General features: G+C 40.4%; 1 protein-coding gene across 4 annotated transcripts in view; it reads left to right on the forward strand.

Annotated features, from left to right (window-relative positions):
• The first annotated feature begins 262 nt into the window (after positions 1 to 262).
• Positions 263 to 27937, forward strand: part of tanc1b (tetratricopeptide repeat, ankyrin repeat and coiled-coil containing 1b) — a 142835-nt gene continuing 115160 nt past the window's right edge. For 3 of the 4 annotated variants that reach the window (XM_084954705.1, XM_084954707.1, XM_084954708.1), the window contains exons 1-2: positions 263 to 392; positions 13645 to 13738. In XM_084954705.1, coding sequence (XP_084810831.1) covers positions 13678 to 13738 — 61 coding nt within the window. In that variant the 5' untranslated portion in view covers positions 263 to 392; positions 13645 to 13677. Of the gene's footprint in view, positions 393 to 427; positions 725 to 13644; positions 13739 to 27937 lie in introns of those variants that run through there. The other variant, XM_084954706.1, reaches the window with a different exon arrangement.

Here is a 27937-nt window from a genome sequence, read left to right on the forward strand (position 1 = left end):
CCCGTTGATAGGGTGAGATGGAGGCATATGATCCGCTGTGGCGACCTCTAAAGGGAGCATCCGGAAGAAGGAAAATGTGAAGTTTTAGAGAATTTCACACTCCTTAAACTAAATGCTTGCAGCTTGTATCTCTAGGATCCTGTCATGTCCATGAGGCATGCACACAGAAATGAGAGCAGAAGAAAAGAAGCGGAGGAGGAGGAGGAAGGAGGGGTAGATCTGGTTTGTTCTCCGCTGCTGATCCTTCCCACAGATGACCTCATGCGAGAGAAGGAGGAGTCCGACGTCCCGTAGCCTACCTTGGTGGAGCAAGTGGGGACTGAACTCGTGTGGAGATACGCTCAGAGTGCTGGTGAAACTTTTAGGACTTTAATATCCATGACATTTATCAGGTAAGATTTAAAGCGTATTCACAGATTGTTTGTGTGGTCGTCGTTGTTGTTAGTTTGTTCACCAGTTGGGAGAAGTAGTGTTAAAGCGTGAGAGTTTTAGTGGCAGTTTGTTGGGAGGAATGTCGGGACATGCCCATTGAGCAGTCTTCAAAACCAACGGGACTGACAGCAGTCATTGGGATTTTTATTTTCAGTGGCACAGACATATTCAGTCTCTTTGTTCGAGTTGGTTTCTCTGCTGCTTTTACTTTACGTTACTGAGATGCTAAATTAGGTCAACTTTAAGGGAAGTTATTCGGTGAGGGGGTTAAAAAAATCGCTTTTTTTAGCAGGTAAGTTTCCATTCATTTGGATGTTAAACTCAAAGGAAGCAACTTTAAAGTAACTAAAGTAAATTTAATCAAGGTAATTAAAAAGATTTGTTTCATAAACACTTCGTACTGACTGAAGAGGTGGCCATTTAATCGATTAGTCGATGGCAATAATTTTTAAAATGGCCATATCTACAAAAATCTCTAAAAATATAGTGACTCCATTGCAAAATTCTGAGCACAGTTTTCAGTAAGTAGCAGTAGTTGTTGTTTATTCCCGTTTTCGTGTGGAGAGAATTATAGAAAGGTAGGAAAAGCATCACTTTCCAGGCAGGTTTTTTCATGTCTAAGCATTTTAAACTTTTCTGGTGTCATTCTAAGGCTTTGAATGAAATACAGTATGAGTCAGGGATGGGATGGCCTTGGTCCACACCACATGGTGTGTTCAGTTGATATATGGGTGGATCCCTGGTATAATAATCTTTAAAGTCAGTCATGCAAATATATGAGAAACGGGAAACTAGATGTAAGGACTACAAAATTAATCCGATACAGCAGATAAAATTCATCCAGTGGGGAAGATCATCCAACTGCCCATGTGTGTTACAATAACTGGGAAAAACCCATTTCAGAGTTGGACTATTCATTGAAGGTGAAGAAAGACCATTGCAGAGTTTCTGTATAGTCGATAAAATGTCAAATGAAAATAAATATTTGGAATTTAAGATTTAATTGGTGCAGATTCGCATGCTACACAGTGTTGAAGTGACCTAAATTACTTTATCACCAGTAATCCGATAAGAAGTGAGGTGAGGGTAGCTATGGACCAGATGTGGCCATCAGTGTGTTGTGTAAACACTGTGAGCAATAAAATACAGCGCATCATCTTATGCACAGTCAACGTTATTTTCCCCTTTTAGAGGAAAAGGTTCATGGGCATTAAAAAAATGGAGGGAGGAGGAACACTTGAATTCAGGGTTCTATTCATAGAGATTTCCAGTGATAAGATGAACTCATATCAATGTTCAGTGGATTGTGTTTATTTTTTAGACTGCATGTCTGAAAGTTTCATATAGTGGTTCGTGTCTGTTATCAGCTTGCTGAGGAAGAACAGCGATAATTGTATTGTCCTCTCATTAGGACACAGATGATTTCCAGAAAGGTCATTACTTTTCTTATGACTGTGTGGTCTTGCTTGATGCTAATGCTCTGTATTTTCTGATTGGATGTGGTGGTTTTGAAAGGAAAACCAAATCCAGATATAGCTGTAAGCCTAAGGCTAAAGGACTGTAATCTTTTCCACCCACATAAATTGAGTCATTGAAGTTTGACCACTGGCTGGATATGAGTTCTGCTGCTTTCAGCATATTTCCAGTGGAGGAATCCTCCTGTAACTAAGCCAGGTGCTCTGAAAATCAAAGTTCCAGTTTTTTGTTTTCACCTCCTCGGAAATTGCTTGTAAATGTCAGGATGAAGCTTTGATCGTTGATCGCATGTGAAGTCATAGATTCAACATGCTCTCTGATCACTGTCTCTGATAAAGTCTTCATAACCTTAAAGCCTTCAGGCGTTCAGCCTTGAGAGAAGCTGCCACAACATTTGCTATTTCCTCCACTCAGCTGCTTGTTTCATTTTAGCTCCGAGGGTACTTTGCCTCTCTAGTGTTGATTTTTTTCCCCCCATTTCAGACTCAAAAGGTGGGACAGGCTTTGCTGCCGACAATCATGCTGATGGTCAGTTAACGGGAATATGCTCTGTATTAACTTTCCGACATAATTTCAGGCAATTTTACGCTGATTATGAAACCATTAGAGAGGATTTGCATGCCTCTGTGCCAAGGCTAGAACTACCCCAATTGTCTGTTATGAGGTGTTTGAATTGCAGGGCAGTCATCTTATTGAAAGTCCCTCAAGAGTCTGCTTCCCACTCTCTGCAGAGCCTGGTTCCCATGGTCCTCAGCCAGTTGGCTTATAACAGATGCTGGCATCAGAGTCGTATTGTTATGGCTGAGGAGGGAAGGTTACTGGAGCCAGTGACCTGACAGACAGCACACACTGAGCTGGTGCTGATAATAAGGATAATGGTTTTGTCCTATTGAAAGGACCCAGTCCATGGTTCCAACAGGAAAGCCAGATTTTTAGCGGCTTGTAGGGTTCAGGACTCCGTATGTGAGCCTACCGGATGGGTTCTGAAAGCCTTGGTGTAAAAATCTGGTGTGAGTAAGGGTCTTACTGCACATTAGCTTGTGTGTAGCCTTATGGGAGTGCCCTATTTTGTAACTACATTAGCAAAAAGTTTAAGAGTGCTACTGTGTTACATATAAGTCTCCATGAAACTCCATCCGTTGTCATGATTAATTGCAACTTATTTTTTGTTTAGCTCTTCCCTCACATGATTTACTTGCATGCTACCAAAACCTTCTGTAATGTGATTGCACAGATTTACTATCAGTGCAAATCAGAATGTTTCCTGTAGCAATAATCTCGTTTCTTGCTTTCAGAATCTGCATCTTCATATACAGATATCTGATTTTAGAGATTACTTTATCCCTAACCTGTTACACATACTTGTCTGTTTTGGTTTGGTGCATTATGATGTGCCAAAGCTGTCACTCAAACTGCTGGACAGCTTCCAGTCAACTTGTTTGCAGTTGCAAACCGAAGGCCAATTGCAGGATTTTGTGACCGTAGCCATGTGATTTCCATCTACGTTTGAAAAGCTTAACGACGGTTTGTGTCTGATGGATGTGGAAACTTTCAAGGAAGGAATCCCCTCTGCGTTATATATCAAGAGGAAGATTATGATGCGCATTGTGTGTGGAATTTACAGAAAACGCATGCGAGACACTTTTGCATCTCAAAGCCATTAAAGTGGTTTTAGGGCATGTTGTGACATAGTGACATCAAGCAGAAACGGTTACCCCCTTGAGCTCTTGGAACCTGAACAAAGCACAAATTGTTACAGGCTGTTATGGAGTTCGTGCCACCCTGTTGGGTAGACGCTCTGTTGAAGTTATCATAAGAACCTGCAAGAGTATTATACCAGCCTATTTTATGTTTACTCTTTAAAAGATGTGCATGTGTCAGACGCAACATAACATCACCATCAGGAAATATTCTGTCGCATTCTCAGTGCTGGGACGACAGATTATGTACACACCTTTTGGCAAAGTGGCAAAGCTGTGTAATTGCATTAGCTCAAGTTTCATAAAGGGAATGGCAGCTTGGGTATCAAATTACTTTCCTTAACATTTAATTGCCACATTTCCCCTCGGATCATCTAATAAAACACTGCAGAATCACAGCCATTCATTTGGAGTTTGTCTTGTATTTCAGTAATGCTGTTGACATTTGCAGAATTTAATAGCCATAAAAAATGCCCGGCGTTTCCTGCAGTATAAGTTGAAAGTCCAGGTGTGAGAGCGAGTATAGTGTGTATGTTTTCCCATATCTGAGCATGTGGTTAGGCTGTGTGTGTCTAAATCACGTGATTGTTTGGAGGTGCTTCTTAGTGCCAGCTGTTACTGATTTACATTTTCAAGCTATTTTTGAGAACTCCAGAGATGCGGTGATAAAGAGAGAGAGAGGGTCATATATATAAACCAAAAGAACATGTGTAAAAACAGCACAACACACTATTTGGAGTATACACTTTATTTGTATTTCAAATGAATTTGATGATTATTTAGTTGACACTAGTTTAGAGTCTGTGGGAGGAATGTGCGATAACCTGTGTTGTGTGAGTTGTACTCTCATCCGTGTGCGGCTTGTTGCTCTCCTTCATTGTAGAGTGGGCTGGACCAGTCTGCAGCAAGCACCCGTGAAGGTTGCTGTAGACGAAGAAAGCAGGCAAAGCCAAACTCGATGGTTTGTTAACAGTTTTACTGTGGCCATATGTCGCCATTGTGGAACGTGTGCTGTTTTCCACTTGCTTTTATGTTCTCCTGGTCTACATAAATACATTGGTTATGTTTGGAAGTATGGAAGTGTTTGGGTTCCCACAAACCGATGAGCCAGTCGTCAACAAAGAGCTGCTGTGTGCAAATGTTTTGTACCCAGACCAATTGTATTCCTGTCATAACAAGGACTTAGGAAAACAAATCTTATTTGGATCAGTGAGATGTCAGCGTTTACCCGTCTTTGCTAAAACGCACACCTGAAAAACCTCGTCATTTTGGAGCCATATAGCCAACTTACAGAATGGTAACCTGTCTCAAGTGTTTATTGATATTTGTTTGTTCATTATTACTTTTTTATGAAAAATGAATGGAAATACAGAAGTACAAACACGGCGGTGAAGATCTATCATTTGTAAAGCTTTTTTTTTTTTGTTGCACTGGCGCCTTGCTATAATTCTTTTTGTGACTCACTGATTGATAAAACCTTAATAGAGATGTGTTGCGTGGACTTCCTGTAGACTTTGCGCACTGCTTGTTAATGTTTTACTCTTACTCAAATACCAGTCTCTCACAGAAGTGAATACCAAACTTAGTCTAAGTAGCAACGATTTGGCTTTATTTATTTTTACTGCAGATTTTTATTTCCATTTCACTGCTGCAGCAATTTAGTATCAGTGATTCTCTTATCTAATTTCCGTCCTCATCTCTTGTTCTCAGTTATGACTAAACTCTCTTGTTTAGTCATAACTGAGAACAAGAGATGAGGACGGAAATTGACGCAACATTGTTACTCAGTGTGGAGTTACATCGGAGGTGGTCTAACCTGGGAGCGAAGAGCGGAAACCATGCTGGCTCATCCGTAAATTCATAGTACCTAGTGATCTTTATCTAAATTAGTGCTGTTTTATGCAAATTCACTGCATGGTCTTGCCTTACTCTGACATTCCCACGCCAGGTTTAGTTTCCAGACCCCGAAATGTAACTCTATATTCAGAGTACTCACTAGCCCATTAAACATGCCTTAACGCTTCTAGATCAATGGTTCATGGATAAAACCAAACAGGTTCACTCATTTTCACTGCTGACACAGGGATTAGAGGTATAACCGAACACAAAAGGCACTGTTTTTACTCCATTCTTACTAACTGTCCTACTTATTCACTGATGCTAAAGTCAGTTAAACACTGTTTATTGCCATTATGTAATCTCAGTTGATAGACAAAAGGACAAAAGGGGGTAAAACACGCTCTTGAGTTTGAAGCTTGGCACACACCTGAACTTTCTGTTAATGAATGGTTACTTCAGCTGCTGTAATAGATAAAGTTTTGTTTCTGCTAGTTGTTTTTTTTTTTTTTTGTTTTGCCTGTTGGGAAAGATTTTCTTCTATTTTGAAGCTTCCCATGCCAGTCTTATAAGTAGATCAGATTTGTTATCTTTTTAAGTTTTGCACTAAGCCATTTGGCTCATCATCCTCAATAAGAACCAAGCTTATTTTGCCCCAAGCTCGAACCTTGGATTTGCCACGGCCTTTGATGAAATGATGATTTTCTACTGGCTAAAAGTAAACAAACAAAGGAGTACTGACCTTTTTTTCTCATTGTTTAGTTTTGAAACGTTTTCCCATGATATTTGTTAAATTTGCTGAAATGATCAAGCCACATGATATTACTTACAAGCCATGTAGTAGTTGATGTGATTGTATTACTTTGCCCTATTATTATTATTATTAGAAATGTGTAGTCCTTCATTTCCTGTAGAAATGCACGTTGCCGAGTTCTTCAAAGGCTTCTTTGTGTTCTGGGAAAGTTTATGCATCGGAAAGATGATACTATAAACCACTGCTTTTCCTGATGCTTAAAGGCATTTCTTGACTACAGAAACTTGAATATTAGCTCTAATAACAGGAACATGAGAGCATTTAAGTCCATTTCAGCTACAGGGAGGTAGCAGGTTTGATTTCTAGTCCATTTCTTTGACACTGGTGTATCTTTAAGGCTGCTGCAACTTGTACACATGATTCATTGAGACTATGTAGAATCAATCACTTTGAATCAAATGGTGACCAGAGTGCACTCATTGTGTGGATGCCCTCAAGGGCACACACTATTGAGTTCCTGTTTCTCTTTATTCTTTATTCCACTATTTTATTCTAGTTGCTTCCGTACACTTTTTGGCACTTAACTACTCCCTCAGTTTTCAGCCGATTTTCTCCGTTCAAACTCTAAACTGTTCTGCTCTTTCTGCTAATGTGCAGAATGTAATGTATGTAATGACTTTTGGTGTTTATTACTATTATACTTTTTAAAATATTACACTTTTTTCCTTTAATTTGTCCCATTGAAATGAATGGGAAACTTCCACAATTCTGCTAAAACTTGCTTGTCTTTGAAACTTAACTACTTCCTCATACTTTCACCTAGAAACTCCATTCAAACTTTAAAACGTTCTCAAATGATTGGGCTATTCCTGTGTGATTCAGCTTTTTCATATCTGTTACCGTTTTCATTTAATGCCTCTTTAAGTTTTCAGTTGCAGCTTTGTGATTTTTCAGAAAATACATGTGTTGCTATGGTTGCTATGCAATTAACTCAGAGTGGACAGTGAAACTTTGCGAATTTTCTCTTCATGTCCAAACAACTTCTTGCTACTCGCTCAATTTCCACTCAACTTCCACAAATTATACATCAAAACGTAGGTATTTTTGCTGGCTTTCAGAAAATATCACTATCACTGTTGTGGAAGTTACAGATTTTTATCAAATCGCCTCAGAGCAACACAATGTCTGAAAACTCTCCATAGAAAGTGAATGGGGACTTTGTTCAAAATCACAGCTGGAACTCTCTAATGAGAGGCATTTTCAAATCGTCATATCTCCTTAACAAAGCAAAGTTAAGACATGAGGCTTGTGCCAATTCATCTAAAGACAGTGCTGACACTCAAGGTCGAAGCAGTTTTTACAGTCATCTTACCGTTGAGCCATAAATTACGTTTGTTTGAGGGGTGGAAATCTGTCCTCCTCTCATTTTTCAAACTCCGAAAATGAAGCCGTTTCTTCTCTCGTCATATCTCCGCGACTGAGATACAAAGAGCTATGGAAATCGCAGTCAAAGTACACCAAAGTCCGCTGATTCACCCAGTACAAGAATTATGATTCTATCCCACCTAGTTTGAGTTACACGACGTTTTGTAACTCCAAAAAACGGCGATTTTCGCCTCTCACCGCGATCTAATTCTGACTGCTCATCACCCTGTTTTCCAGGCGTTTGCTCTCTTTCCCAGTGGCGCGATTGGTAATGAAACGGATCTTCAGACCGAAGTTCGTGGGTTCGATTCCACCTTGGCCCACATGTTTTTTTCACTACAAATTGATACACCATCACAGACCTGTAATTCATATTGATAATTTATTACAATTCTGCAAAGTTTTATGATTTTAGCAGCTTTTCTAATATGGACCTCAGATTCTTGTTAACAGTCTATGGCAGAAATACATACAAGTACACAGCCTGATGAAGCAGACAGAAGCAGTACCTCTGATTGGTTCAGCATTTTCACCTCTTATCAGCACAAATCTCAGCCTCTTCTGCTGTTTTCATTAGAATTTTAAGCTTTTCAGCAGAAATTCTGCTGATTGAACTCTTTTCAGCAAAATTTTCAGTTTTTTCTGCTGTTTTCAGAAAAAAACTCTTTTCAGCAGAAATTCTGCTGATTGAACTCTTTTCAGCAGAAATTCTGCTAATTGAAATCTTTTCAGCAGAAATTCTGCTGATTCATCTCTTTTCAGCGCAACTTTTTAATTCTTTACCACTTTTCAGCAGAAATTCTGCTGATTCACCTCTTTTCTGCAAAGTTTTCAGCCTTTTCACCTCTTATCAGCACAATTCTCAGCCGCTTCTGCTCATCTCATCACAATTGTCAGTCTCTCCACCTCTTCTTTATGAGAAAGAGTTTGGCGCAGTGAGATGAGTAGCCTTGAGACCAGAAGTGCCAGGTTCGAATCCTGCTCAGGGCAATCTTTTTTTTTTTTTTTTTTTCAACTTTTTCAGCTTTTTTCAGCAGACATCTTCAGCGTTAAGGCATCCACACAGCATTTTCGCAGGAAATGCAAATTTTTCTAGTTGGTTTTGCTTCTGCTCTTTCTTTTCTCTCATAACTTGTTTGGCACAAATGATGTCGCCTCTTTGGGTTTCTCATTATTTTTGTGTACTCATTTGTCATACTGGCTTTCAGAGTTCCAAGATGCATACATGCATACTGATTTGTTGACATTTGTAAGTTGTTTGATACCACATGGCCATTACAGAGCCATAACTTGGTTTAACTTAGAACAGTTTTTGTGTATAGCAGTGTGATGCGGTGACTTTTACAGTAGTGAGGCAATTACTATAGACGTCCTGGTGAAAATGTTCAACTTTAGAACAGTAAAAAAAATATCTTAAATCTCTTTACTAGTTTACTACTAAAAGCTGTGAAAGGGGTGACTTTTTCTTTAAATAACTCAGCTGTTATAATGACAGTAATCCTTAATCCATGGCAGTTTTGGCCCTACTTGTCATACACCATTTATGCTATTTCGAATCCCTGAACTAGATGGTCTTGACCATGTATTTGGTGTTACTATCTTTTGGAGCATGTTTAATGCTCACAAATTATATGTGCTCATGTATGCTTAATGGTAAAGACCATCAGGCTAACAAAGCATGCTAGTAAATGCTTAGTACTCCATTTTCTTCTCCAAATATTACCACCTTTAGCTCAGGAAAAATCTAGATAGCAGACCATATGATCACCTGTGTAATTTGTTTGTGGGTTAATCACAATGTTTAAGTCATCCATTAATATTTCAAGGTATTTCCCCCTAATTACAAGATGAAGGCCTGCTTCCTATAGGCTGGTGCAGGGAAAAGGCTGAGCAGGAAACACTTGAGTCAAACCGGTAGAGAAGTGCCATAAAAATATCTGTCCTTTTGTTATTTCTCTTCCAGTTGCTTTAGTGTGAATAACAACCTTTTGTTTACAGTGGCTGACACTCAGACTGCGCTTTCCTCTCTACCTACTTCCAGCACTTCCTCTTTAAAAGGTTTGTTAGCTAACTTGCCCCATTGTTTATGGACCCTTGAACTCACAGGCCAGGCTAGGCCTGTTTCCTGCACCCAGCGAATGGACAGCAAATAAAAGAGATAATTACGGATTTCACATGAGAATTTTGAAGTCTCACTAGTTTGCTTCTAGGCTAGCTTGTTTGATAAACCAGCTTGAAGGTCAGCCCAAAGTGAGAATTTCCATGTTGCTATGACAACAGGGTGGAAAACTGAGAGCAGTCACTCATGTAGAATCAGTTGATGAAGAGAGCTGGCAGGGCATATCAACAGGAAAGAGATGAACGCATGGGGTGGAAAATAGCTGTTTGCTCCAATGCTGGAAGCTCATCTGAGCTTGAGGGTGCACTCTCTATTGTTTGCCACTTAATAAAGTCCAAAGCAGGCTAACTCACCAGCAGCAGTGTTTGTTAAATGTTCCCCCACCAGATGTAATCAGAACAAACAATCCCCTTTCTGTTCTCTATATAGGCATCTTCTCAGATGACTATGGTATAGCGAGCTGGCCCCATTAACCACATGTCACGTCGGCATTGTGCAGGTGTGGATCTTTCCTGTTTCGTAACCTGTCTGGATTTGAACTGTGTCACGTTGGGAATGACCTGGAAAACAAATATATGGATAACCCGAGGCTCCTTTTAACCCACCCAGGCTCCAGTTTCTTTTTTTTTCTAAAAGGGAAGCTGCCTTGACATTATACCGCAGATTGGAGTCAGTTTTATTTTTGCCTTGAGCTTTTACAGAGTAACAGACAGCTCTCGTGTGAAGGTCTTCGTGCTGACATGTATGTTTGGTTAAAATGCTAGCAGTGGCAAAATCATGATGCGGTCTTTTGTGTGTATCCCTTTAGATGGTCTGTTGGAACTTTATGACAATTTGCCTCAAATAAACAAGAGCAGCAGCAAATTAACTGCTTTTTCACTGGGTAAATGTTGTTTCTGCAGACCCTTGAGCCTTGATGGGACTTGCACTGCTCTGTTTTAATTTTGAGAGGCCCCTGGTAAGGGGCCATGCTAATATACAAACACAGCTTTGTGCACTGGGATGGACCAGACCTTGAAGGCTTAAAGAATATTGATTCCCATCGCTCTGCGTAGCATGCGGTTCGTGCTTCTTCTCTGAGGGGACTGTCTTACAAATGTCAAAGTTACAGCCCCGCTATGCTGATCGAAATACTTCTGCTGTCGTGGGGATTAAGCTTTGATTTCATTAACCTTTTTCAGGATTCCCCACAACCAGTGCCAATAAAAACAATGCAAGGCTTAGGCGGCATTAACACAAAATGTTGTTCGTGATTATCCAGAAGACTTAATGAAGACACTTAGTTTGTCATGAAAATCATCCTACTTTGTCTGTTTTTTTTTTTACATTTTGATCTATAACAGTGTATTCACCGGTCACCTTAGTGGGTACACCCCGTAAGTACTAGGTTGGGCCTTCAGAGTAGCCTTAAGCTTTCATGGCAGAGCACAGTTGCTGCACATCCATGATGAGAATCTCCTGTTCCACCGCATCCTAAAGGTGCTCTATTGGATTGAACTCTGCTGTCTGTGGATGCTATTTGAGTCCAGTGAACTCATTGTCATGTTCAAGAAAACATTTGGAGATAATTAGAGCTTTGTGACATGATGTGCTTTCCTGTTTGAAGCAGCCTTCAGAACATGGGCACACTGTGGTCTTAAAGGGATGAGCATGGTCAGTAACAATATTCATTTACCCCCCTACTCCTAACCAGGGCCAACACCAACACCAGCGGCAGCCTGAGCTGTTGATACAAGGCGGGATGGATCTGTGGTTTGTTGTTGCCAAATTCTTTCACTATCTTATGTTGTTCAATTCTTGTGAATATGTGTGAATTGTAGCCTCAGTTTCAGTGTTCTTAGCTGAACATTTGCTTTAAGATGTGGACTTCTGCTGCTTCAGGGTTTGAAGTGTTGTGCAGAGCTATGCTCTTCTGCATAGCTTAGTTGTAAAGACTGGTTAGTTGAGTTACTGTTGCCTTCCTATTAGCTCAGAGCTTTTTGTCCCTTTCTCCTTTAACCTCTGACATCAGTAAGGTTTTTTCTCTCCCAGAGAACTGCTTCTTTGTTTTTTGTGGAAAAAATCCCAGTAGATGAGAAGTGTCTGAAATACTCACTCCACTCCATCTGGCACTGATATCATGTCACTTAAATCACCTTTCATCCAATGGTGCTCAGTTTGAACTTCCCAGTAAATATGGTCATCTTGGCCGTATTTACAGTTTGTATCAGTTTCATGGCAGCAAGTCAAATTCATCGAGTTCTTGCCTCATGATTGGACGATTACCTGCCCGCATTTATCAGTGAACATGTGAACTGGCCAGTGAGTGTATATCTAATTGGCACCAATATCATTTTAAGGTTTTTCATTTTTGATGCTTTGGGGAGTTTAAACAAAGCAGCGTTTGTAACACAGTACTTTAGTTTACCAGATGTTGTTCCGTGACCACCTGTGGCTTTTGCAACCTTGTGTCATAGTTGTGTTCTGTTGGCTAGATTGTATCTATGCCAGTGTCTCGAATCACTCTCCATTACACTGTATGCAGCAATCTTTCTACGTTTTCCCTTCCCGGAGCTAAAATGCTCACGGACTTTTAATAATGCTGTCATCATTGTGCTTTTATTTAAGCTGTCATTACGACAGTGATGACACATGGTTGGCTTTCTTTCAAGTAATATGTACATTGTAACTCCGCACCAGATGCAAACAGCTGATAGACGCATTGCTCAGAATTAGGAATGATTAACTGTATACCATGCCTGAAGAGGTGAACCTCATTCTCTCACTGGGTGCTGTGTTTGTGTCCAGTGGCTGCGATGGGGGGGGATGGAAGGAATTTGTCATGTTGGCTTTTAGAGTTTTAAGAGGGCGTTTCTCATTTCCTTTGGGTTCACCTGCGTAATGTTTATTGTTACTGTGGCGATGAGCAGCGAGCTCCCACACAGAAACTACCAACTCCTCCTAATTTTGCACTGTGATTTGCATTTCTTGTTAAGGTTTGGTTTTGGGTATAAAAAGGTAAAGGATTAAAAAAACAAAATAAAAAAATGGTGTATAGGGGGGAAAAGGGTGATTCAGAAGCCTCTTTCAATAAGCAGTAAGAGGACCTAGATTTGTGAAGCCTGGCCTCTGGGTTAAGAACTATGTTTTGTTTGCACATGGCATATCCTTATTTGGTTGAAACCATTCTTTTCTCTTCATTGGAAAGATTGCTCTGCTGCTATTAATACAGTACTGTAGGAGCCTGTAATGTGTTCAGAGGGATGGTAACCAAAAATCCCACACAATTAACTGTTCTAGGCAACGCTGTGTTATGAATGTTTTTACTGTTGTCCAGCTACGTAAAGACTATAAATAATCCCAAAGTAAGCAAGAACATCCAGGCCAGACCTTGAGTTCATGTTATACCGTTTAACTCTAAGGTTTCAAAATGAACACAGGGTTGGGAGGAACCATGGATATCAGTTGTAAACACCCAAGTGCAGCCCCGTAGCGTCGATTGCATGTGGAATTCAGGGCATTCGACCGACTGTTTTCCTGCATAACAAGATAGCAGAACTTGTCCTTTTCTGTTTAAATATTAGAGCATTCTTTCCATGCTCCCCTCCACTGATGACCTGCAGGAGTGGGAGTGCTGTGGGAACACTCCCAGGCGAGTGCCAGCTAAACAGATAGAAATGCAGATATACAGTACACTGTTTTGCCATTGCTGTGTTCCAAGCTTGAGGACACATTTGGCCTGTTTTTTTTGCTTAATTCTTGATTAAAAACAACAAAAAAAGGCCTCGTGTGTTTAATCTGTTTTCTTATTTGCACGTGAATACAGAAAATGGCCTCTGTTTTGTTAGACTGACAATGGATGCATCTCAGTTATCCTGTTGTGACTGTGGGTTAATGAATATTTTTATTTGCTTTAACCCCAGGGGCTCTGCAGAAAGGATTCCAGGAATCTTGCCATGTTCAAGGCAGTGCTGAAGAAGAACAGAGATGGAGGCAAGGGGAGCAAGAAGGATTCAGGTATGTGTAAAATCTGGAAGAAAAACAGCTAGGATCCAGGAATCAGATACCCCAAACACCAAGACACTAAAGCTACATTCAGAGTTTATAAATTCATTCCTGACTAAGCTTTATGAAGTACCCTTCACAGATGGCCTTCTAGTTAAAGATTGAAAATGTGATAACCGAAGTGAGTTAAGTGAGCTGAAGAGAACAGAAAAGAAAGCTAAATCTGAAGTGTGTTCTTGGCAAATATACAAAACTGATGGTGGGGGGGAAAAAAAATCACTTTTTCCATTTGACCTATAAAAAAACAAAAAAACAAACCAGTGCTTCATTTCTAGATATCTGTAAACACTGTTGCCATAACTAGAATGGTACTTGAGGAAAAACCTAAGATGTGCACTTGAACTTTAAAGCTCTTCCTGTACTTGTCCTCTATGCAGGGAGTTTTCCAGTTTTGGTAAAAGATGGTGTGGGAAGAAATGACAGCTATATGATCTCACACATTGTAGGTCACTGGTGACACAGCGCGCCATAGACGGAAATCACACAGCCATTGCTACATCTATAACTGTGAGATCAGAGCAGGATACCGTCTTTCTTTCTATCTTTGATTTGACTGGAGATGCAATGTGACCGTTGTGTCATAACAGATGTTTCACTTTGGAAGCTTGCATCGGGCCTTTCCAAAATGACTAATCATGAGTCAGTCTCAGCAATACATTGTTTACTTGTACGTGCAATGGCCTTCTCCAAAGACGTGTCTTGAAATAGCAGGTTGACCATTTATGCTTATACTGCACCTACCAGCCTAGACCTGCTGTAGCACCTGAGGGCTTGCCTCAGAAGTCTGGTTCAAACAGTCTACAGTGTGCACGGTAGATGTCTCATATCTCCATCTATCGTGCTCTATCATCCTTTGTCTGATGTGATTGTTTCACTCAACAGCCGGTGGTAAAATTAAAGGGGAAACCGTGACTTTCTTTCCACAGACACACACACAATACTTCACCACATCACCTCGACTGCTTTCCAGTACATTAAGGGATTGAGATCTGAGAACTGCAGCCTTGTATACATTTTCCTTAATGAAGGTGTTGCAACCTGTCTAGCCTGTATGAATCACTCAGATAGCGTAGTTTTCTTGTTATTCCACACTTAAACACAGAAGTTACTGGGTGTGTGAAGACCAAGAGCAGCAGAGTTTTATGGCGGGATAGAAGTCTTTATCCCCAGCCTCACTTTCCCAGTTGGAACCCATCCATCAAGCTGAAGTGGCTCTGCCTCATTTTCTCATGCTGGGACAATAAAAGTCTTGCCACTCCTTTCTGTTGTTTAGGGCTCTTACGGTTGAGAGGTCAGCTACAACTGCTACCTTTGCCCCACTGTTGTGCCTGCATGGGGCCTGTATATCTGTTATATATCTTTATTTTCTGGGCTTTAACAGTTTATTTAGTTACTTGACCTCAATGAAATGTAGGTAATGTCATAAAAAGTTGCTGGCAGATCATCTCTTTATAATCTTGTCCTTCCTGGGACTTAAAATGTAGTTAGGAATACATAAAACCTGATGATTGGATACACTACGCATTATGTACATGCATTTTTTTAAATGATTATTTATTAGTCTTATGAGTCTGGGTTTTTTTTCTGGCCCTCTAAGCGCGTCCTTAGAGGCTGGACTCTACAGACTTTCCTTTCTTCAGAAGATCCAGAAGGACAAAATGTCTGTAAAATCTGCTCAGCAGCATATAATGGAAATAAGTGGGAGGAACGACCTTGATAATCGTATAATTGCACGAGAGCTCAGCATATGTTGGTCATGACTTGGTGGCTATGGACTGGAGGCGACTTTAAAACAGTAAAGGAAACTTGGCCCCCATGCCAGATACCACTGCAGTCATTAGCTCTCCTTTGGGATCTCCCCATTGCCAAGACCACAAAAACACACAGCTTGCTAATTTAGTCTCTCCATCTTGTGCTCCTCCTAGGTCCTTCCTCCTTCGTTTCCTCCTCCTTCCCACTTGCCTCTCCTGTAGTCAATCTGCAAGGAATCTGTTTGAAATTGACCATGTGAATCCCTTTTAAGTACTTTTTTATGGTCTGCCATTCCATGAGTGGGCACTAGTTTGCTGTGGGTAGTTGCCTTTTGATGTTCTCATTTTCTGAGAGCTGGGTAATTGTAGCAGGGACATGCTGTGTATAGGAATCACTACGGTCGATATTTGGGACACTGGGAAAATTATTGCATTATAAAGATTAAAATGTTGTTGTAGCTGGTGTTTGCTGGGAGGGTGCATCCCTCTATTTAAAGATCAGGTTGGTAGAAATAATGATGCTGTCTCGCCATGACACGAGTTTATATGAAATTGCTCTGCTTTGTTCTTTAATTTTTAATATAACAGCAGTCGGACTTAACAAATATTAATAAGGAGAGTTATGTTCTCAGGATGCTGTTGCATGGTGGTGACTTTCCTTTGGGTGAGCTCCTTGGAGACAACTTTTTGTCTTAGTTGGAGTTCAGTCAAGTAATTAATCAGCTGGTTTTCTTTAGCAGCCTGTAAAGTACATAGTTTGTCACCATGTTTTTTAGATCATACCAAGGACCTTTGTTAAGACATGTGAGTCTACATTTTTCCATCAAGATTTAATTCTTTTTCTGGCAAACTGGCCTTAGTGGCCCATTTCTTTACCCTTCACAGAGGCCCCAGTAGCTTTCTCCTTTTGAAGCCTTACTGTACTGAGAGGAGTAAATAGTCATGCTGTTTTTGTTGCTTTCTTCAGATCAGTTCGTGCTGATATATCCAGGAAAATTGCATTTTTGGCTCGGCTTTAATTGCTGAGTGTGACCGTGTGTTACCGTAATACCTGAATGAATGCCCACTTACTTAGGCTTACTGCTCCATGTGCTGCTTGAAGCAGCTGCCACACAGTTGTCTGTCTGTTGTGGGTGATGTAGTGTTAATCTCACTAGCTGTCCACTATTTGAGTTAACAGTTTCAGCTGTTTATTCCTCCGACTCCCGACACATTCACCAGCCTTGTACACACAACGAATATGCAGTTACCAGCAGTTGCCAGAACTTTTCTCCCTTTGTTTGTCAGTATGGAGACAGAAGCCACACATGCACCTGGCTGGACCGGGAGGACCTACTCTGTTGTTGACCTGAGACCTGGGGTCAACCCCTGCTTTATGTCCCCACAGATAATGGCCAGCCACTTGCCCTAGTTTGCAAATATTGGGAGGAATTGTTGGTCTAATCATTGAAATGTGAAGGAAAAGCAAACCCCAGATGTGGTTCTATTTTCCAGTTAAACCAATATACGAAAATGACTACGTCCCCCATAGAACGTGACAACTTTGTTTTTTTTTCAAGGGATATCAAGGGAATATTTGGTCACATTACTTTTATTATCATCAAGGTCTGATACGGCATAGAACGTGTTGACTCTTCAAACACATGACGATAAGCAGCTTTACACAACAACAAAAATTTGTCACCGGTTCAGTGACTTGCAAAGTTTCTAAGTCTTTTAATTCCATTTCAAAGCGATTCACGGCCTGAGCACCCTCTTTGAATTTCAGGAAGATTAAGTGAAAAATTTATGGAATCTAAGTGATGTAAAAGACCCGCGTTCAAAGTACTGGTCATTCTATGTGTGTGTGTGTGTGTGTGTGTGTGTGTGTGTGTGTGTGTGTGTGTGTGTGTGTGTGTGTTTGAGAGAGAGAAAGAGAGGGCATTAAGAACTTTGTTGCCTCAGCTGTGACGGAGAATGGTACGTACTGTCTCTGCACTTTCTGTGCGCTTCTTGGGTGTTTTGACATAAAACAGTGATTTGTTGCTAAAGGTCAGACAACAGCAAATTGGTTAACAAAGCAGGATTTTTGTTTAGGTGGCTTTCTGATTTTTAAATACTGCTGTGATGATGGAATAGATGAAATCTTTTAAGGCAGGCGCCAGAAAAGCGAATCATACTTTAGGGGAAGAGTTTTTTGGTTTGTTATGTTGTAAAATCTCACATCTATTGTGAATTTTATTGTAAGCTCTGCTCTGCGTACTCGTGTATCACCTCTCTGTTGAGGTACGGTGTTAGAAGAACAGCTGGCATTGCAGAGATTCCAGGGAGTTCTCTCTGTTATAGCTGCCGCATTAGGATTATTTTAGCGTTAGGGGAAGACTTTCCTCTGTACACAATAACCACAGGTGGCTGAGTAATTTGTCCAAACATAAAGGAGCTTTTGATATAAGGTTCTTCATTCGAACAAAGGCAGCTTTTTTTTTTTTTTTTTTTTTTTTTTTTTGTTACAGGGAAATGTAAAATCCCGCTTGGTCGTATGTTATCTTTGCTCTGAGATGGCGTCGGTTCAGAATGAAAACACTCAAACAGACTTGCTTTCGCCCCACAATTTTGTTTCATTGTCTGGTTGCAGAGGATGTGTGTGATGTCGATGCGTGAGGCCCAGGTTCTGAGGCCTTTGTTCTTTGCTGCTTCGGGTGCAGTCTTCATGTGCGAGTTTAGGATCACAGTAAATTCTTTCACCGTCTCGTGATGTCTAACACTCCACTCAGACATTAACAAACACCACTAGGTGCAGAATCTGCCACAAGTTCCAGTACCTCACTGTCTGTATTTTTCTCACTGAACAGCTGGGTGGCAGGCTCTTCTCTATACATGTTATCCGCAGACATTTGGAGAAACGCTACCTCCTTGGTCTGTGGTTGTGAGAAAACTTAAAGAAAACCTCTGTGAGTATATGTAGCTACAGGAAGTGTAGTTTCCAGAGCTCATTCGCTGTGTGACCATTACAGAACAACCACTTAACAACCAGAAAATAAATGAGTGTCAAACAATCTGAAAATACATTGTTAATATCCTTGGATTAACCCATCATATGTAAAGCTCAGAACATTACCATTGTCTCTTTTGTCATAACCTCTTGATTTTACCACTTAAAAAAAAAAACCTCTTTCAGGTATGAGGCTCTAGATTGCCTATAGTGATAACCTTCAGCTTTTGTCTGAATAATCTGTGATAAATAGGCTTTTAAAATCACCTCTACAGTTGTGTTTGAATTCCCCTCTGTCTTTTTTTTTTTTTTATTTCAAAGAGAACTGGTGATAGGTGTGAAATGGGTTTTTATTTCCCATTTTGCTCCCAGTCATGTTTATGTAGTTTTTCATGTCCAGGCAGTTGCGGTAGGACCTGAAATGGTGGAGAAAGAATGCACCTGATTTACAAAGGAGACCATTCAGTGCACAGACCTACACGGCTATCAAAGCACTGCACAGCCAGCAGGCAACGATTAGCAGGGCGTAGCTCAAACCACATCTTTCACTTAGACACACACTCATGTGCAAATGCACAAACACCCAAACACACATGCAGACTTGGATGCCCACAAACCTCAGGTGTATCCACATTAGACACTCCCTGTCTTTCCTTCTGAAAAGCAAAATATGGACTCCAGGGAAAAGCAGTGAGCCTGGTTGGCCCACCTCGAGGTTACTTTTTGCTACAACAAACATTAGGAGCAGGACATTTCGCGTCACATAATGAAGGACTTTTAAGAGTGATGGTTGTAATCATTTTTGATCACATTCCATATATATACATTTTGGATTGTCAAGCTATTTTTGATTGTTAAAGCTGGCTAACATTTTCCAGGAAAAGCACATATTAACAACCTGTACTTTAATGACAACCTCAAGTCTGCTGCTTCTCTTTTTTCCTTGCGCTGACACTGAAATGCACAAAATGTAAAAAAATTTTAAAGACCAAAAAAAGAAAGCTCTTACCTGCTTCTGCTTCACAATGACATTTTCTCGTAGATCCTCATTAATCCTATCACCATTTAGTGGAAATTACTATAAGTAATAAACTGTTGTGGTGCACGTGTGACTGTGGTCAGAAGAAAGACTTCTAGGAACAGCTGGAAGACACAAACTAAGTTCAGGTCATATTAACAGCTAAACAACTGTTATCATAAAACTGTATTTTATAAACATCTCAATGTGCAATAAGCAAATTATAGCACTTGAGCACAAAGAGTGACGATGTTCTTGAAATTTTGCATTTTTTTATTTTTCGTTGCTTATGTTAGATTCGTGTTGACAAGTTGCCTTTTTTTGGAGAGAGATTAAAAAAGTTTTGTTTTTTTTTCTTCAGCATATAAAGATCCAAATCGGAGGCACAGACAGTCATAGTCCCATGGATGTCTACCCATGCTACTTGCGCCAAGTTTAAAGTGATAAGAGGTCACGGTAGTATGGCCTTTGTGACTTTTACGTTCATTCGTTCACAGCTTTTCTCTGAAAGAGGATACAGATTCAGTCATTATCAAAAAACACGGTGACAACCTCCAGACTGCTCCACTCACGACTTCAAAATATGACTTCCCAAACTAAGGGGGCGAATTGCATATACAGCACAGCAACAGTGCGTGGATAGCGCCCCCCCCCCCCTTTATCCCACTCTCTTTCTGCTCACTCCTCACCCTTCACCCATCAGTCGGCAAACAGTTTTTTCTACTTCAAAGACTAGAAAAAACTGTTTATCAGTTAACGTGCCCGCGTGTTTTCACATGGTCTTTGAAGAGGTGATAGTGGCTGTCATGACAGTTCATTGGCTGGAGAGGTCAGCGGGCCACAGGTTTTTCTAATTACAGCGTGACCTTCCTGGGCAGACACATTCCTTCTGTCTGATTTTTTTTTTTTTTTTTTTTTTTTTCCTCTCCTCCGTTTTGCTTTCATACCTTCCTCAGCCATTGTCTGTGATTTAAATAAGTACCTAAAGTGTTCCTTTTATGCAGTAGATGATCATGTCACCCATAGGAGATACTACAAAGTGCCAGCTGTTCGTTGCTTCACTTTGATATTTTTCCCAAGCGTTTTGAGGGTTGGGTTCCTTCTCATCTGCTGCCATCTCTTTGCAGACACCAGCCCATGCTGTCACAGTGTCTGACTCTCAGAAAAGTCTGTGTGGGTGTCTGTTGAGAACTCTGTTCAGTCCTGGGCTCGGCGCCCCCCTTTCTTTCTCTTTAAACCTACTTTGCTCTGCGCTGCTCTGTTCTGCATTTCTGAACACAGACTTTTTTTTTTCTTTCCTTTTTTGTAATTGTGCCTGCAGATGAATGTCTTGCCATCCTTAGCTCAGGAGGGTTTGCAGCAGCCTGAACTAATGACCTTGGTTCCTTTGTGCCCACCCTCAAAGGAACAGAGGATAACTGCTTCAAGTAGGAGCAGTTTGCATTGAGTGCTTCCTTTTCACATTTAAAAAGTCTTCTAATAAATGTGTTATTTTTGGATCGGTTTTTATTTGAAAACTCTGTCTGCTCAGAGTTTGCTCAAAACTGACTAAAGCATAGAATTGAATTTGGAAGTATATGCAGTTGAAGATCATCCTAAAAAAGACCTGCTTGGTGCCTGAATGGTTTATCTACTTTTAAATATATTATTAATCTTTAAAGTAAATGTGCTTGTTGAAAAGTTCCTTCTGTTCTGAGAATGAATTGAGGCAAGATTGATTGAAGCTAAATTTGCACAGATTTCCCACTGACAGTGAAGAGTACAAAGCTGCAAGCTTTTCGCTGGTCCTTGTTTGCTTATGGGATTAGGCTCTTTGCAAGGATTTGGTGAACAGCCTTTGTGCCGCATCCTTGTCCATTTAACATTACCGAACAGGCTGTTGTCCAGAGGTTACTGGTGTTCTCATGACCTCACCTGGCCCCAGATGAAGCTGTGCCTAATGGTCTGTGCTAATGGCAAGCTAAATCTGTTGTTAAACCACATCTCCATGGCAACCTAGGTCTCCAGACCACATTTTGCACTTGTGCCTGAAAATAAACCCCACTTTTGTCTCAGAGTAGCTTCTTAATATTTCTAACAGATAAAAGTGAGAAATTGTAGGTTTTATTTCTGTTCGTTCTTTTTTTTTTTTTTTTAACTTGTACTTCTAAATTGGAAGATTATTGTGATATTGAAATATAAAAATAAAATTATATTTTATTTTTTCATCGCTCTAAATAAGTGTCACACTCGCAGAAGCCGGTATACCCGCCGAAACGCCGTGCATTTATTGAGACTTTCAACCCCAGGTAGGCCAATTATGGATCTTCGGATCCACATTATGTCAGCAGCTGCTCTCCACCGTGAACTATGTTAAAAACAAACACCGCTCACGCCTCACAGATGACAGCTTACAGTCCTGCGTAAAGATGAAAGTGACTTCGTACAGCCCCGATTTGCAGACGCTGTGCTGAGGTTCAGGAGCAGAAGTCCCATTGTAAACATATCACGGCAGACCCGACGATGTTTCCATGAACATGCTTTTCAGCATATCTTTATTGACCACTTTTCATACACGGTTGCTGTACGCATACAGCCGGCTGTAGCTTTTCAGCTCACAGCCCGACACATACCAACAACAGCATAGATGGCACAGACGTTAAGGCCGCGAGGCGTGATTGCGGGTGCCGCTCAGGTGCGTCCGCCTCCCCTGCAGCGGCGCTGCAGACTACGCCCCGCCACACACCTTAACCTGGTAAAATACATATTTAGGCAGAATATTGCAAATATCTATTTTTCATTTTTCAGCAGCATAGTGCGTTTTTCCAATTATTTTTTTAAAAGTCAGGTCAAGGCTCCAAAAGCCCAAAGGTGATATAAGGGTGGCGGCTCACAACAGTTTTTATTTGCTACATGGATCATTTTAGTTCAGCTGGGTGTCTTTCCTTTTGTTATATTTCTTTAAGAGTTCAAAATGTGTTAATTACATAAATAAAATGTAACTTTCTCTGTAGCACTTCATGGATTTCATAAGCAACACACCTTAGTTGTTCACACAAAGCATAAAGGTAAAAAACAATATATACAGTGTTATCTTCATTTTAGATGTCAAAAAGTATGTGCAGCTCCCAGTGTTTTCTTTTGCATGGAAACTGGGTCCAAATGGCTCTTTGGGTGTTAAAGGTTGCTGACCCCTGACCTAGACCATTGACTAGAGAGAAACATAAGAACACTAAAGTCCACCAAAGAAAATCTCAGTAGACTGAAATTGTCTATAATTATTAACCAGTTAGTTGTGTGTAGCACAGACTACATTACCTTGATATTCTACATTTTGTTAGGTACACTATCTGCTTGCCTTGTTGGCCTAAATTGATATTAGACATTAAAAGCTTGTATTTTCAGCATAATAAATTATTTTTAAATTGTTGTTTTATGCTGAAATAATGTCAGCTTTGTTGGTTTTTCAAGTTCAAACACACCGATCTTCTTCTTTTATATGATGCCAATTAGTTTGAAGCCAATGTAATGTAAACTTAAACATTAAACTTAGACTTTTAACAGAGTTTCTGAGTATGGTTGACTCCAAAGTTGCAAAAAGGCAGGGGAGTTTCTTTTTTTTTTTCCCTAAAGGTGGTCTTTTCCTACTACTGCCAAAGATATCGGTTCAGTCTTACACAGCTATCGATTTAGACCTTTTCTGATCAGTGAGAATTTGTTTCAGGTGAGAGTCTATTGACCAAACAATTGACTGGTCGACCCTGACGCTACAGCTATATTCTTTACAAGTCCTTCGCTGCACCTATAGAATATAAATAATTCATTAAGAATGCACCCCTTGCTGGGTTAGTGCCACTCAAGTTAAAAAATTTAAAGCACAGAAAACAACTTACTCCCTGATGTTCACTCAAAAGGCTGATTAGTGTCATACAAGGATGGATAGGAGGCGAGAGGGATATTTACCCTGTAGTCTGGCAGTGAACAGTGTCCCACTTGTCTAGTCTGGGTACTGAGGAGGCCTGCAGAGAGACATTCAAACATGATTCTACCAGCATGAATATCAATAACTCTCCAGCCAAGACTGTCAACAGTGAATGTGCCATAATTTATTCTAAAGCTCTGATGAAATGAGGTCAAACCCTCGACAACTCAGCATGGACACTGGGCTCATTTGGATTTCCATGGATGGTAAAACATTTGCGTTTGTGTCATGTACATCTTTTGTTTTCTTTTTCTTTTGTCTTTTGGCTTCATTATGCTAATCTGAAAGAGTGTAATTATTTTTTTTCTTTGTAGGAAACGCAACCAGCTGGAGCACCTGTGAAATAGATTGGTAGCGTCCTTCTGCATTCTGTTTGTCTAATTAGAAAACTGCAAGTGGTTCTGTTGTTGTTCTTGGCAACACAATGTTTCACATCGCAGGATTTAGGTTTGACTTAAATACCCTTTTATTTTCTATGTGCTACCAGAGGTCCTCAAAGATTCTCTGTACGTTCTTTTTAACTCAAAAACACTTCCCCCCCCCCCCACACACACACACAGAGTCACTTTGCAGAATCACACCATCATTAATCTGTCAGATGCATAAATCTTTGTGGAGACCCAGACTTGTGCATTGTATTCATAAATTCTAGTGTACCCATTGTCATCTTCTATAAATCTTCATTAATGTGAAATTGCCTGTACGTGCGGAGGCTGATTTCCACCCCTTTTCATATATAGGCAGGTAGACACACATTGGGGAAAGGAATAAAGGGAAATGTGATGTTTAATGGAACAAAAGCTTCTAAATTGGGGGGAAAAAGATAATCAAGACTGTGAAATAAGACCCGTGATCCCTGTAATAGGCATGTAACTCTTAGGGAATGTGTCAGAAGGTGGCAACTGTCTGACACTCGTCACGATAGCCATTCCTGCTTGCACATACCAACCCCTACATGGTACAGGTTTTGGACCAGGCAGTCACAGGAAGATCACATTCATGTGTCATTTGTTGACTTCAAACATGATTTTAGACATGCAAGTAGTGCACCATTATCCACTTAGTGTGGCCTCCCTACTCGTTGTTGCACTATATTTAGAATCACTACCACTTTTGTGTCCTTAACAGGCGCCTTTTTTCTTTATTGCATTAACTAACAGATAACAGTTGGTAAGGAAAATATTTGGTCAAGGCAGGCCTACTATCAGCACTGAGTTCAGCTGCAGGTGCAGGCAACATGAGAGACTGGGACTGTTGTGGAGGGCCGCACCGTGTTTATCTCTTTATAAGCTTCTTGGTGTGACCCTCCACAACAGTCCCAGTTTCTCATGTGGCCACTTGGGTAAATTAATTTCACCTCCCTTGGTTCAGAGCAAAGATCCCTGGTAGAGATGCAGAGCAGACCATGCACTCATGTACGTGCACGCACATAAGTGCACACTAACGTAGGCAAATCTGTCTTAGATGATTAAGGATCTCTATAAGATACACCTCAATAAATATTTTTATTGCTAATTTTTTTGTGACAAATAACAGAGCAGTATAATCAGCTGCCTCCCCAGTGACCCTGCATCGCCTCAGCCTTTAATTACCAGCTACAATCTAACTTCAGGAACTTGTCCTGGTGGCACATGAAGAAGTCCTGCACCTGCTGAAGGTTCTAGTTAGTGTTCCCTTCATCCTCAGAGCAAATCAGAAGAGCAGAACAATGAATAAACGCTAGAATTATAACTTTCTGTCCAAAATGGTGAAAGTTAAAGTTTGTCCAAAGACTCTTGACTGGTCAGCCTGTCTGTAGGAAAGCACAGGATATGAAGGGCGAAAGTTACCCGGTGACTGCACTATCAAAATAAGAGTGATTGAATTTTCCATTAGTAAACTGACCAGAGACTGTTTTTCTGTGGCTAGATGATTTAAAAAAAAAAAAAAAGAAAAAGAAAAAATGCTTAAAAAAGTTTGAGCTTTGTGAAATTGGCTGTTGTGTTTATGTCAAACATTGTCTGTATTTTGGATTTCCACCTCAGGATATCAGACAAGCTCTGAGACTCTAAGATCTACTTCATTTTAGTGTTTCTGCTAATATGTGGGTTGTTGTCTTTCTGCACTGCTTCTCGGCCCCTTTATTGGCATTCCGGTTGCTTCCCTGTCACAAATCTTAAAATAAAACATGGCAAAGATATTGTCTGGTTCATATCTTTTTCCCATACCCACTTAAATTGGCAATTTGTGAAGAGGAATGGGAAATGTCATGGTGCCTGCCCAGTGCTACCCTTCACCACCTCCTCCTCTTTTCCCCCAAGACCCACACATACTCCTCCCTTTCAGTCACACTTCCCCAGGGGCCAGTGGGGAAGGCATTCCAGAGCTCGGGCTACTGCAGAGCTGTGTTTCAGAGGAAAGAGAGCGAATCGCACACTCTTAGTGTTTCTAGCTCCAAAACCCTTTGCAGTCTTACTTTGCCTGCAGCATCTTAACATTGCATAAAGCACCCAATTACCAAGTACGTATGCATTTAAATCAAAGCTTTCCTGTTTCTAAAAAGCTAAAACTAAAGAGTTGCTTTCTCTCCTCAGGGACCGCACGGATAGATAAGTAATCCTGTGAAAACAAGTAAGAGAAGAATATCTCTAGAGAGTTTGAAAACTTAATGAAATTTGATGGTTGCAGGCAAAATTAAAATCTTGCGGCGTGGCCGTGGGGAGGATGTTAGTGCCTTACTTTAATTGTAGCAAACAGGAAGTCATTGAAGTGGGAAAATCCTGCCAAGATGTCACACATGACACTATTTCAGGAATGAACCTGGGCTGAAATTGGAAAAGCCGAAACAAAAAAGCCATAGCAAGAGAGCTAACAAGTCGGTGGGATTTATTATTTATCACTTTATCAGTCTATGTTTTACAGCCTGTTCTCAGGCTGCCTTGTACAGTATTTTGACCGTTTCTATGGCTACCACTGACTGAGTAAAGTGGTCTGAAATGAGAAGGGCCTCATGGGGAAAGCAATGATGCCTCCTCAGTGTTTCCCAGATTGGTTGCATTACTTTGCCGCAACAAGTAATTTTTTTTTTTTTTTTTTTGGTATTGGAAACCAGAGAGCTTTGCGTCTTATTAACATATTACATCCAGTTTGTCCTTCGTCACTATAGATGACTCGTACTGAGGACCCTCCCCCCACTCTGTATTCTTTATTGTCTGTCTGTCTGTCTCTCTCTCCTCTCTGCGGGTTTCTGTGTGTTAACCATGACAGCTTTTGTGAGACTGTCACCTTGGTCTCGGAAGTACACAGTAAATCCACATTGGCACTCAGTCTAGCGAAAGAATTCTCTTCTTTGGTGGATTGTTCCATGGTCATCGTGCTTTGTGTGCTGACTGAAAGAATCTGCATTAATTATAGTCTTTCTTCATTTTGTGTGTAGGGCTTAAAATTAACTGGCGAGAAGCTGATACTTGACTGAGTTTGTAGTTTTGTACAGTATGTGTGTGCAGAGGGGGGAGAAAAACGTATCGTGGCTTGTTATCTCAACATACTGCATTGACTTATATCATAGTTTGCACCTTAAACTTTAGATTTTTGGGGCAGGCAAGTTGATAAATTAATAAAGACAATACTGTTTCTTTGGTAAATTGGGTTTTTTTTGTGTGTAGCATATATAGTATACTAACTGTTCACTGAGAAATGTGTCGGCCATCACATAGTATCACAAGCCAATGAGTCAGTATGCATCCCTCCCTTCATTAGGGTTTAATCTAGTTCATTGTCTGTGAATGGTGACAAGGTTGCTGTGAAAATTTGAAGCGACTAGAAATGTCATTGTCCTGTCCTGATATGTTTGGGCATGCTTTTAATTTGGCGTAAGAGAAAGGGTGTTAGCACTTTGTTAGATAACTGTCCAGTTACCCTGTTTAACAGTGAAGTGAACTACTGGATAGTACAGAGTAGAGGCAAATAAGCTACATAAGCAGTATACCTTTGTAGGACAATGCAAAAGGCCCGTGTCTTTCACAAGGCAAATGCATTTGCTCACAAGGAGTGACGGATCCGATTTGTTTGCACAGATTTAAAAGGAGAAATGCACTACACAGACTCGCTTCATGTAACTACAAATGAGTCAGCAGTGTAAACAGAAAGGTAGAAGTGGAAATGAGATAGGAGGACACATGGGGGGGAGTATTAATTTGAAGTTGTAGTGATACGACTTTGGTAAGGATAATCACTTTGCATACTAGCCTTTGTGCATGACTATATAATGTAATCAGTTTGCATCAGAAAGAAACACGAAGGCCTAAATGATCCACATGCATAATTAAAATACTTTTGCACTTTTAACCCATACTCATATCAGTATTTATTCCGTTTTAAGAGTTTCCTTTTATGAAGTTTTAATGAAAATGATAGTTTTTCCTTCTTTATGGCATTCTATGGAACATTTGTTGGAATAAGCATTAAAGGT

This window comes from Perissodus microlepis, chromosome 16 (assembly GCF_051167445.1).
Source record: "Perissodus microlepis isolate ML-2025 ecotype Zambia chromosome 16, ASM5116744v1, whole genome shotgun sequence".
Taxonomy (NCBI): domain Eukaryota; kingdom Metazoa; phylum Chordata; class Actinopteri; order Cichliformes; family Cichlidae; genus Perissodus; species Perissodus microlepis.